The sequence below is a fragment of the Amphibalanus amphitrite genome, unplaced genomic scaffold (assembly GCF_019059575.1).
Source record: "Amphibalanus amphitrite isolate SeventyFive unplaced genomic scaffold, NRLGWU_Aamphi_draft 001553F_arrow, whole genome shotgun sequence".
In the NCBI taxonomy this organism is placed as follows: Eukaryota; Metazoa; Arthropoda; class Thecostraca; order Balanomorpha; family Balanidae; genus Amphibalanus; species Amphibalanus amphitrite.
Window position 1 is genome coordinate 129,488 of NW_024883046.1, and position 12,036 is coordinate 141,523.

Here is a 12,036-nt window from a genome sequence, read left to right on the forward strand (position 1 = left end):
ACACTTACCTATATATTGTTATGTCCGGTAAGTACCATTAATATCTAATTCTATCGTTGAATTGGAAATTGTTCGTTACCTTCACCACCTGTTTTAGAGCCGTACTGGAATTAACCCTCGCATGTGTAGGGTGGTCGGATGGACCCCCCATGGTTTTTCGCGAATAACTCGCGCAAAAAGCGGCGGATCGCGACGAAACTTTCAGTGCCCTCGAGTTGATCGATTTTACACCTACGCTGAAAAATTCATGACCCTGACCTAAGTGACCTTTGACCTGTGACCTATTTCTCGAGGCCATGTATGGCCGGAATCGCGATTCGGCGTATGCCGGCTCGCATTAGCCGCGCGTTTGCAAGCTTCTCGTGGTTTCAAACGCTCAAACGTGAGATTTGATGTTGCTCCCATGCATTTGGGTGGTTGTCAAGGTAACCTGAAGGTCAGGTCAGGTCATTGACCTTTGGTGACCTCGGTTCCCTTTTTCGAGCTGTACATGTTTCTAGGCTAGTTTTTGGAGCTGAATTCGAATTTAGCAGCCATTTGAGCATTTACGAAGTAGTTTTGCTGTCTTCATAACATGCTACGAATCTGTCAGAGGCGGTTGACACCTACTTCGAATACCCGTCACGACCCCTACTGGTTGACCTGACCTGACCTGACCCGACCTGGTCTAAATGCTTAAAGACATCATCTGTCATCAAAACTAACACGATATTCGTGATCAGCGCCCCGAAAAACACTTCAGCAGCCACACTTTACGACTTTCTAACAGGTCTTGATTTTCCCGACTTTGGGTCATTGACCTGGAAGGTCAACCAATGACCTAGGACCTTGAAATTGGGTATCATCGGCTTCCTCTTGTCACGGGCAACACGCTCGTTTTTTCCGCGAAGCTCTAGCTCGATCAGGGGCCAAACGGCAAGGGGGTTCCAACCGACCCCCTCCCCTACACATTAGAAGCTGGCAAACGCCGCACACATGCGAGGGTTAAGTTATCTGATATCGACTGATCAGTTGTTATGCTGTTAAAAATCACGCTTACTCTCCATGAAAACTCGGCCCCTCGAATCTCGATGCATTGATTTGATGAAGCCCATACCTACCATGCCTATTGCCTATTTTGATTTACCCATTAATAAGCTAAGAAATAGTTTCCGTTGGAATGTAAGTAATAACAAATGTACAAGTTCAGCTCCTTTTACTGCTTTCTTAGCTTTTCAGGAATATAAAAACTAAGGAAATCAAAGCATGGAACAATTGTGAGGAAAATAATTAAAAACGCGTGATGTTCTGTTCGTTATTTGGTGACATCAGATTTGATGATGTTAAAGGGACCCTCCCACCTTAACATTAGATTTGAGTTGAGATAGCCAAAATGGGGTCCCTGGCTCACAATTACCGGTTTCGGCACTCACAACATCGAGAAATGCCTTAAATCGGAAATATTTAATTTCAAAATTGCAGCATTTTGATTCAGAGGGGCTAATGCATAGGAATACCCCTCTGAATGTGTGACGTCATCGCATATATCTAACGATTTTTAAATGTTTGACTAAAACGTTTTGTAGCACGCGGTGGTATATGCTGCTTTGCGCGCAACAAATGCCGCACTTTCAAATAAAGTCGCTAGGAACAGCGGAGATCCCAAAAAGTAAACAAAAGTAAAAGTCTAATATCTTGAAAACCGGTGAATATTTTTCGATGAAATTTGGTAGATATTCGTTTTTGCTCTTTCTGAACCGAGCGACATCACTTTCATGCCAATTCATTAACTTTTTTGAAGGTGGGAGGGTCCTTTTAAAGAAACATTAGATGTAGGTACCTACGAGTAAGAAATACGGCCAGGAAAAAAACGAAACATACAGCATCAGTCCGACGCGTTTGGATTTTTCGCGATGTGTTTTCTGGCCCGTGCAGTGGACCGTTGAATGCAATTCGAATGCTTAAATGCTGAATACATATGCCACTGAGTGCATCAAATACATGGCTCTGTATGTACGGACCCGGGTCCGAACAGAATGGATAATGCCTGCAAAGCTACTTAATGTCGCACGTCACATGCACAATACAAAGTTTGAGTTCTCGCATTGAAGTCTTCACCCACACACCGAAGGGGGTCCGGGCCAACTTCGCATCGACACAGGGGGTGCGGATGTTCGCCCCAGACCATGGGAATGAAGCAGCCTAGCGACAGCGGTAAACGGCTTTAGATACAGGTGAATAGGACTGCCATCTCACAAAGGTCATTTTAGCTCAGATCATAGATCATGTCGCAGGAGTCACGTGTCCATGATGCATTAGAAAAAATTAAAGTTTTTTTACGAATAACTTTAAAACAAATCAAGCTAAACAAAAAAATAGAACATCAGAGATGTACTTATCGGGAAAACATTTTTGATTTCTCTCGAAAAGTCAAGGCTCATAACCTTCGGTCACGTGACGTCAAAGGTAAATGATGGCCAAAATAAGTGAAAATACGGGCCATTCGAAGCGTCTTGACAAGTTAAACACATAAACACATAAGTTAAAGGGACCCTCCCACCTTCAAAAAAGTTAATGAATTGGCATGAAAGTGATGTCGCTCGGTTCAAAAAGAGCAAAAACGAATATCTACCAAATTTCATCGAAAAATATTCACCGGTTTTCAAGATATTAGACTTTTACTTTTGTTTACTTTTTGGGATCTCCGCTGTTCCTAGCGACTTTATTTGAAAGTGCGGCATTTGTTGCGCGCAAAGCAGCATATACCACCGCGTGCTACAAAACGTTTCAGTCAAACATTCAACGGACGTTCGAAAGCCTGATGACGTCATCAGATTCCCGTAATGGTTAAGAGATAGGGACCACGCTGGTCCCACCCTGCAAGTAAAGGGAAGAAATTTCTTGAACACCATAAAGCTGCGGGGGTTGCGACCAGGATAAATGGTGGTTTCTGAGCCTGGCCGCAAACTTGGCTATCTCAACTCAAAACTAATGTTAAGGTGGGAGGGTCCCTTTAAAGCACCCCTTTGAAGACCTGTCAATAAAGGTCGAAGTACAGGGAAAAATAACTTCTTTACACCCAGAGTCAGTCCGCTAAACGATTTATTATCATTAATATGCCTGGGTTTAACCCGCGCACCGACGGGGGGGGGCGGATATCCGCCCCCCCCCTGAGGTTTTTCGCGAATAGCGGGAAAACCGCGGCGCGTAGCGCCGCGAAATTTGGTATGACTATTTCCTTATCAATTTTACACATGGTGTGCAAGTTTGAACCTCCTACCTTTCAAGGTCAGGTCACCAGGTCACTTTGAATGACCCAACCTCAAGTCACTTTTTTGCACCTTTGTCACCGTGCCAGAGCTACAGTAGATGACGGAGGCCTTTGAAAGTCGCAGGATGTTATTAGGTCATTAGTAGCTACAATTTGTATATCTCGGAATTTTGATATCGGTGACCTAAGGTTAGGTCAATTTCGCGACCTCCCCATTATAAGTCAATGGGGGAAAAATCAACTCCCTGTTTTTACCACTAAAACGGGTCGGAATGGCCCCATATACCATACATGACTTCATATACGATCAACCTTCACTACCTTGAGGTCTGTTTTGCTGTTGGGCAGCTGTGAGGTCATGTGACGTCATCAAAGGTCACCAAAGGTTTTTGGCCAATAACTCCGTACAGGAACAAGATACAGATGCGTGGATGGTCTCATTGTGTTCAGCTCGTCAAGACGCATCGAATGATATACATGATGACCTCGAGGTCACGTGACCTGAGGTCAACCTTTGACCTTGACCTCTCGAGGTCAACATATATATCATTCGATGCGGATTGACGAGAGGATCACGATGATGCCCTTAGTTTGTTCCTATCTTGACTAATTCGAAAGTTATTCGAGAAAAACTCTCTCCATATTTAGCGCCGCCATTTTGACTTTTTCGACCCCTGTGACGTCATCTTTGACCTGACCTGAAAATGACCTTAGTAAAAATTGTAGATCTTGACCGTGCGTATCCGATGCCGTTTACCGCTTGTCGCTATCTTGCTTCGTTCTCGAGATCTCAGGGGGGGCGGTCATCCGCCCCCCCCCCCCCCCCCGTCGGTACTAAGTTGGCGCAGACCCCCGTCGGTGCGCGGGTTAAATATGACTTTACAGTCTAATATAAGTCAAACACAATATGATAAGTGACAACGCCCAGAGCTGAACCACATTTATGTAGGAAGTAGGTAGGTAAGTAGCAAATTAACTAGAAGATGTATACCTACAGCTAAAATATGAATGATACGAGCTGAGCGCTGCAACTTTGCGACTTTAGGGCTCACCAGTATATCGTATGTTCAAACGTTCTAGCAAGCTAGGGATTTAGCAAACGCACTATTTTCCCCCCAACACATTGCCCTTTTTATACTAATCCTTCGGAGAACTAGGCGAGCAAGCAGGCCTGAACCCAATCGATTGGGCTAACTCGCGATAGTTTACCGCAAACAAACTGTCGACTGCACCGAGTGATTCACACACCGCGCCGCTGCTACGACCTCCACCGTTCACTCCGATAGGACTCGCGCTCGCCGCGATGCTGTGACCTCTCGGTTCCACGGTTCGTGCGCTCGCCCTGCGGCCGATGGGAGTGGCCACCCAGACACCCAGTCTGTGGCCGACTGGCGTGCTGCTTATGGCGGCGGCGTAGCGTCTTATTAGCGCCCCTCGCGTGTGTCGTGGCCCGTGGGAGGCCGGGCAGAGGGGCATCAGACCACCGACAGACACGAGTCGTAGGACTAAACAAAAGGTCGATAGGACCCCTGGCTAAATTGGCTGGGTACAATGGTCTGGAATCGAAGTTATAGCATTGTTAAATGTAAAGTCTGTTTTGAAAGTCACCGAAACCATTGACCTGGGGAATGGACGAGGATGTCAATTGCTTCGGTGACTCAAATTTAGCAGGCCCTTCCTCGGTCAGGCTTGATGGTTCCACCGTTACTTTGCGCAGTAGGTACTTTTAAGACAGACTGTACACAACGACAACAACATTAGGTGGGCATAAAGCCGGCTATTGTTTTTTGTGTTGCTTCAATAGTTTAACTTTTTTATTTGATCCATTGCGATCTCACCATTTTACCTTTTTTTTTTCGCCATGGAGGTGTTTCCAATTTCCATTATCAAAGCCTGTTGAATGATGAATCATACTGTATGCGGGCACATGTACGAGCGTATGCCTATCGTAGTGCTTGCAATCAGCGACTTAACATCAGCAATATGGAAATGGAAAGCACCCAAAGTCGCGGCAAGCATGACGGCGAAAGGCTATCACCTTCAATCACTCTGCCTGATTCACGACCGCCAACGTTCCATTAGCACAGGAGGGGTGGGGCCCATCCGATCGACCACGGCTGCCTGCGGAAGTGTGCCCGACTCCAATCAACACAGGAAGTCGGATAGGTGTGCCGATTGTGACCGGGGCGCGGGTCAGGCGCGCACCTCCAGTCGGCCAGTCTTCCGTCGACACAGCCACAATGTGGAAGCTTGTCGTGAGTTGGCAGCCGTGGGGAGCGAAATCAAAAGTTGTGGCTAACTTTGCTCTCTACCTATTTGTCATACGTGCTTTCATTCGGATAAATTTTTGTCTACATCTAAAGGCATGGGCGGTTCAAAGTTAGATTGACATGATCGTGTAATAGTTGTTGAGGAGGCTGGAGGCGCCGTGTATGACGCTGCTTTCTGCTGCAGGTGCTCCTGGTGGCCGCCGGCTCTGTCCGGTGGCAGGGTGGACAGGCTGCGTCTTATCCGCCGCCGGGTGCACCCAAAGGCAGCGACCCCGGCGGCCCAGCCCCTTACAACAAACCTCTTGGAGAAATCTCCGACAGCCAGTCTCGTGACGGAGGGCAATATGACGGCAGTTCCTACAGCAGCAGCAGCAGCAGCAGCAGCAGCAGCAGCAGTGCTGGGTGAGTGCACGTGCCTCAGTGATCCGATAATCCTACAGGTGCACGCATATTATGTCATTATGTGCCATATGCAAGGATGAGTGAGTTGGTTTTACAATTCAGGTGCTCGGTAATACCTACCCACACACCAGCACCACTGAGACGACAGAGCGAAAATTCATGAAAATATGGATAATGATGGATATTATTTTGTTTCCGGAGCATTGTTTTTGAAGAAGGTAATAAATTTACGACTAAACGTCTTATTTGCACTTCGCTTATCAACAAAACTGACAACAGAGTGATTTCTTTACAGATCGCAGCTTTCTTCTCTCTCGCCCGATAAAGTGTTCGCCATCCGGCGCCTGAGTGAGTCCATCCGACTTCACGCCTCGGCGACGGCGGCTCCGTTCTATCCGGATTTCCAGCCCGGCGTCCCGGCGCCACCCTACCCCGGCCCCGGCTGGATCTGGCCAGCCGGGCCGCAGTATTGGGGGGCTAGCGGCACGCGCTACAATGGAAACGCGGGCACCACCTACCCTGGAAATGGTGGTACTTACTACACTGGAAACGGAGACACCCGCTTCTCAGGAGCCAGTGGGACGCGCCACACTGCAAACGGCGGCACCACCTATTCTGGCAACGTCGCCCCATACTACCCTGGACCGTACCAGCCTGCAGGGGCAGTGAGCGGCCCCAGAAACAGCCGGGCTCCGGGAGCGGCTGGTGCTGACTCCGCCGGCGCCGGAGACGAGGGTGCTGAAGAGCGGCGCGTTGGGACGGTGACCGGGGCCTGAGTCGGTGATGTGAGCTGTCCGGTGGCCCGAGGCTGAGAGAAAACGATGACCGTCGACCGGGATTTGAGAGGGGGACTGTAGCCTGCCTGTGGCTAGGTGGACAAAGTTACTGAGATACGGAGATGGCGGGGGAATCGGGAGATGGCCTCTTGCACCAAATTACCTAGCTAGGTGAAACCGAAAATTGGAAAAACTATTTCATAATTAGCCAGCCTACGGTGGCAAATTATTTTACGCCAGCTCATAACGTAAGCCTATAGGGCTAGGCGGTTGGCAGAATTTATCGATAAATTGTCGCGGTAAAGTCTTTGAGTCCAAAGATCGGTAGAGGACGATGGTGCAGGAGGCTGGTACGGTTGTTTAGCGAATATTGTTTACCCATCTATAACCTCTTTGCATGGCAAATAAAGGTAACAGAATGTGGCAGCTAATCTGGAAGCTGTTTCCTGCGACGTTTAACAACGCAGTGTACAAGTGGCGCAATTGATTCATATAAACCACCAACTTCCTTATGAGAAAAAGCGGAAAAAGCTCTCGTGTTTTTTGTGACGTAGCTGTCTGTTCTTACTTCCTAAATTACGATTGATTCGTGTTGATATGTATATGTTAATATTAGATGAAATATTATTGCCTATACCCTTCCCATATTTATTCCTGTTGTTATGGGCTATTGAATAAAGCAACTAGAGCAAATTTTATATGTGCCTTCCCTTCAAGATTGTGACGTCATTGAAACTCTGAACAAATTGTAGGTACCAGTGAAGTGCATCCTTGGATTTCAATGCTGTCCTCTCGACGCGCGCGCGTCGGCAAGTCAAAGTTGTCTGTTGAAAGCGCTAGTAGATGTAATTTAAGTAAGATAATTCGTTGTTAGGAAGGAATTATTGTTGAGAAATTAAGGTAAGTTGTGAAACTCGTCTCATTACCACAATTGCAAAAATATGTTAAGCTACCTATAGACTCAAATTTAACACTGTTAAGTGTTAGGTGACACCTTGACCTACCTTAAAATGAGGGTCACCCAACTGATCAAATAATACCATTGCGGTATCATCTGAGTCATCTGTAATCTGTACCCTTTGCCCACATCAGGCCATTGCTCTCCGCCAACCTTGCTGTCGCCGGGCTGGGGCTGTCTGAACACCCCTCGACCAACTCAGCTCCTGTGCCACGTTGACGTAGCAACACAAGGTTGAGGTAGTGGCATTCAAAATGGCTTTGAAAATCACGATAGAAGCATTTAAGTCATTTCTTAGGTCGGGTTATAGGTCAAATCACCAGACTCCAGAGTCCAGAGGTTGATACACTCCTAGCAGACGTCGCCCTTGGCACTGTTCGGCGGCCGGCTAGTACTCTTGCCGGCTCGCATATACGTGCTGGTTGTCCCGGCAACGGGCTATTGACCAATGAGAAGCGCACTCCTGGAGGCACAGGTATATGAAAAACCGCAGTGACGTTGCACTTTCCTCGCCTCTTATTGCTCAATAGCCTGTCGCGTGGGCAACCAGCACATGTGAGCACCGGCTAGAGTATTAGTTGGCCACCGAGCAGGGCCCTTGCTGCCATATCTATAAACCACATTGTGTGCCGCATTGTCTTTTCACAGCTCAATATATAGCAAAACAATCTAACCTGACTTAACCCTACCTACAGCTGTTATATATATGCATTAGGTCTGATTGCCAAAGTGATTATAAAAACATACCACACAATGTATTTTGACGGTTTGACCTGATTTCATATCTGATAGTTATTCATGGCGCAACCAAGTTTTAAAGCATCTGTGCAATATTTACTTTCACCACTCACCACAGGCCACTACCGCACTCCACCAGCCGTTCGCATCACATGGAAAGAATCGAATAAATAAACTCCAAGGTTGAGTGAAAAGGTATTACGCTATTCAATTTTTTTATGAAAGTGATATCATGATAATACTTGTGATGTTTTAGGGTGTTTTGAATCATGTTCATTCAATATTTGAATTATCTTTTATTTTTTCCCATTGACTTATAAAGGAGAGGGCAAAAGTTTATGGTTTGCCTGACCTTAGGTCACCAATATCCAAAGTCTGAGATAATTTTTGTAGATACTGTGAAGATACTGTCACTGTTGTGAATCACTGAAAGTTTCAAGACGATCGTTAAGTCGGTGTAGCTATGACAAGCATTCTAAATTTTCTGAGGTAAGGTCTTTTGAAGTGACCTGGTGACCTGACCTTTTGCGACCTGGGACTGAAGCTATCACGACATGTGCGGAGAAGATGCAGAAACACGTGGCTATTTATTGACGTATCTGCGAAAAACCACGGAGAGTCTGAACAATCCCAGGCCTGGCGTGGGTTAATCCTTGGATTTGAAGCTCATTATCAAATAAAGGTGACCGTTCAGCCAGGATCAAAGGACAATAAATCTTGAGAAGGGTTTGCGCGCCCTGAGGATCGAACAGAAAAAATGGAGGAAAATGTGAGAAATAATGTCACTTTGTCCCAGAGAGGTGAAATCTTGAATCAAAGGCTTCCTTTGATGACATTTGATTTATGGTTGGCCACTAAGTGTGTGGGTCATGAGTATGACAGGATGGGTACCCACCTAGGTCGCTGGGATTCTTGTGTCGCTGGGCGGAGTGGAGCTGATTCGCGGACAATGATAGACTGGAGAAGATTTTGCAGATGCCAAAAATGTTCACCAGAGTATACAAATGTTTGACAGACTACGATAATTTGTGCTTACGAACAACTGTAGGGTGAATAAATGCGTGCAAAAATCACGATACAAAAATAAGAAGGATATTGAAGGAATAAAAAAAAATGTGAGAAAAAGATCAGCCTGGACAGATGGAGGGCCTAGTGGTGGTAGTTCGATCTGGTTCGATCTAGCCTCATCATGGCAATGTTACCATGATTCCACAAGGATGGCATCAGTAAGACCTTATGTGTGGTTCACCTATGCTCATTTGTTTTGTTTTTCAGATAGGTATGTCCAAAAACAAGTTGAACCTCACCCTTCCATCAATAGCAGCAAATGTGAACGGACCCGATGCCACCAGCCCTCCCAACAAGACACCTTCCGAGTGAGTATCAGCAGTTTAACCCTCGCCGTCGTACCTACCGGTTCCTCTTCATATTGGTTTTTGTTCCAAGTTAACCATGCATAGCGCTGATACAACCCCAGCATTGCCACCATAACTATAAATCGCTTCTTTGTTACCTTTTGAGACCCCACTTTTACCGCACCATAACCGTCAAAGCCCTTCACTGTTGCCACGGCTATCATGTGTCACCGTGCTTTTGCCTTCCTATTACCATCACACTTTACCTGCCTTGTACCGTACTGCGTTACCATTACCACCATGCCCTCTCCGCGGTTACCATGCCCCCGTCTCCGCCAGTCCCGCGGTGCACGCCAGCGTCGTGAGCGGCGCCTACTCGGAGGATGTGATCGCCAAGATGCAGCAGATGCAGCTGGATGACACGACGCGTCGCCGGCTGGAGAGCTTCCTGGAGCAGAAGCAGCGCGTCGGGGGTCTGCTGCAGGCCGAGGACCTCGAGAAGCTGGGAGAGCTCGGCGCCGGTAATGGAGGTGTGGTCATCAAGGTGCGGCACAAGCCCACCGGCATCATCATGGCTAGGAAGGTGAGTCGCGGTGGGGGCGGGGGGGGGGGGAACTGGGGAGTTGTACGGCCCGAAGGAAGGGGTTGATGCTGTATTTCAAAAATTTTAACACTGGGAGCCATAAGAAGGGGAGGTGTGCTGTCCGCTTAGGTTGTTAGATAAGAGAAAGGAACGGTAGCTGGTCAATCAGCGATGTCATTTGTTCAGATGAAATATGACAACGTAGAATGCTGCGAAAAGAACAGAGCGTTTAGACTAGAAATTGCGGAGGCTATCCAGCATGCCTGCTGACGCCATTCTTGACACACGGCCGTTCTGCAATCTGACACTTCTGTCCCGACCGACACGCTGTTTTTGTGGCACACTACCGCTGCCGCTCCAACAATGTTGTGCGCTGACTCGCTATAATGACGTATGACTCGTAATGACTCGCTGAGCTGTCCTGACACATCGCCGTCGATCGTTTACAGTTGATTCACCTGGAGGTAAAGCCGGCCATCAAGAACCAGATTATGCGCGAGTTGGAGGTACTCAATCAGTGCTTTTCGCCGCAAATCGTCGGCTTCTTCGGCTCCTTCTACAGGTAGGTGGGAAACCCGCTCAGCGTACAACTCTGAGCGCCCTTGTGGCAGCAAAATGCACTTACATCTATCAAGCACGCATTGGGCCGTTCTTGGTAAACTTCGATCTAGCATTACACCTACAAAACCTACCATTACACCGGTAATGATTTCCGTTGTAACAGCACACCGGTGATTTAGACCTACCAGTGATTGGCATCGGAGCATTAGCCAGTGCTGCCAAGTTAACCCGCGCGGGGCTGGGGGGGGTAAATTTTACCCCCCCCCCCCTCGCGAATTTTTGCGATATCTCAAAAACGGCGGCGCGCAGCGCCGCCAAACGTTCAGTACCTTTTCTTACATCAATTTGACACGTTCCCTGAAAATTTGAGCGAAATCCGTCGGAAAATTTTTGAGAAATTGACGTTTTAGTGACGTCATGTTCGTCATTTTCGCCTCAAAAACGGCAAAAGTTCAAACGCCGCTAACATCTTCATTTTTAAAGGAATCAAGACGTAACAAAAAAGGTTATACGTAATTTTACTTTGTCTATCAAATGGCTATCTCGGTTTTTTGAAAATTTTGGATTTGGCCTAAATTTTTTCAAAAAACTGACTTTTTTGGGAAAATCATTATAAAATCCAAAATTTTGAGTCTATCGAAAAAACCGGAGTATATGTCAGAGAAGTGGTCTATGTGCACCTACATACCAAATTTTAGAAGAATCGGTTCAAAAATGTGGGAGTTATTCAAAATTTTATGACGTCACGACACACAAAATTTTTGAAAAATGACTTTTTTGGAAGTTCTAGACCTCGTACGGAAACAAAAATAGCACCATTCGATTCGCCGCGAAAAACTGCATCAGATAGACACCTTTTTAGGCCCTAACAACCAACTTCAAAATTTGACCTCACTTGACCTGACCTTGACCTGACCTCGACCTGAAATTCATCCAGAGGTGGTCCATATCACCTATTGAGTGTGCCTATTGAATTCTATGAGTAAAATGACCCATAAAACATGTGTCGCACATGCCCTTTTCTATATTTTGTTTTTTGGTGACTTGACCTGACCTGACCTGACCTTGACCTTGACCTCTGAATGATATTGTATGCAACGAATATTGTCTTGGTAGCCTAAGAACACGTTTTGGGCGATCAGT

The 12,036-nt window shown here is 46.7% G+C and overlaps 2 protein-coding genes across 3 annotated transcripts; both read left to right on the forward strand.

The window, feature by feature from the left end:
- Nucleotides 1-5,490: 5,490 nt before the first annotated feature.
- LOC122373800 (CCR4-NOT transcription complex subunit 3-like) lies at nt 5,491-7,090 on the forward strand. The gene is made up of 3 exons (XM_043352170.1): nt 5,491-5,505; nt 5,705-5,922; nt 6,218-7,090. The coding sequence occupies exons 1-3, from the start codon at nt 5,491-5,493 to the stop codon at nt 6,696-6,698; spliced, it is 714 nt and encodes a 237-aa protein (XP_043208105.1). The 3' UTR covers nt 6,699-7,090.
- Nucleotides 7,091-7,486: 396 nt separating this feature from the next.
- Nucleotides 7,487-11,118, forward strand: LOC122373803 (dual specificity mitogen-activated protein kinase kinase dSOR1-like). Of its 2 annotated transcripts, none has more exons than XM_043352174.1 (4): nt 7,487-7,598; nt 9,670-9,770; nt 10,089-10,332; nt 10,782-11,113. In XM_043352174.1, the coding sequence occupies exons 2-4, from the start codon at nt 9,676-9,678 to the stop codon at nt 10,896-10,898; spliced, it is 456 nt and encodes a 151-aa protein (XP_043208109.1). In that variant the 5' UTR covers nt 7,487-7,598; nt 9,670-9,675; the 3' UTR covers nt 10,899-11,113. The 2 variants fall into 2 exon arrangements, with proteins under 2 accessions (XP_043208109.1, XP_043208110.1); XM_043352175.1 differs by having other exon boundaries at nt 7,510-7,598; nt 9,674-9,770; nt 10,782-11,118.
- Nucleotides 11,119-12,036: the final 918 nt, after the last annotated feature.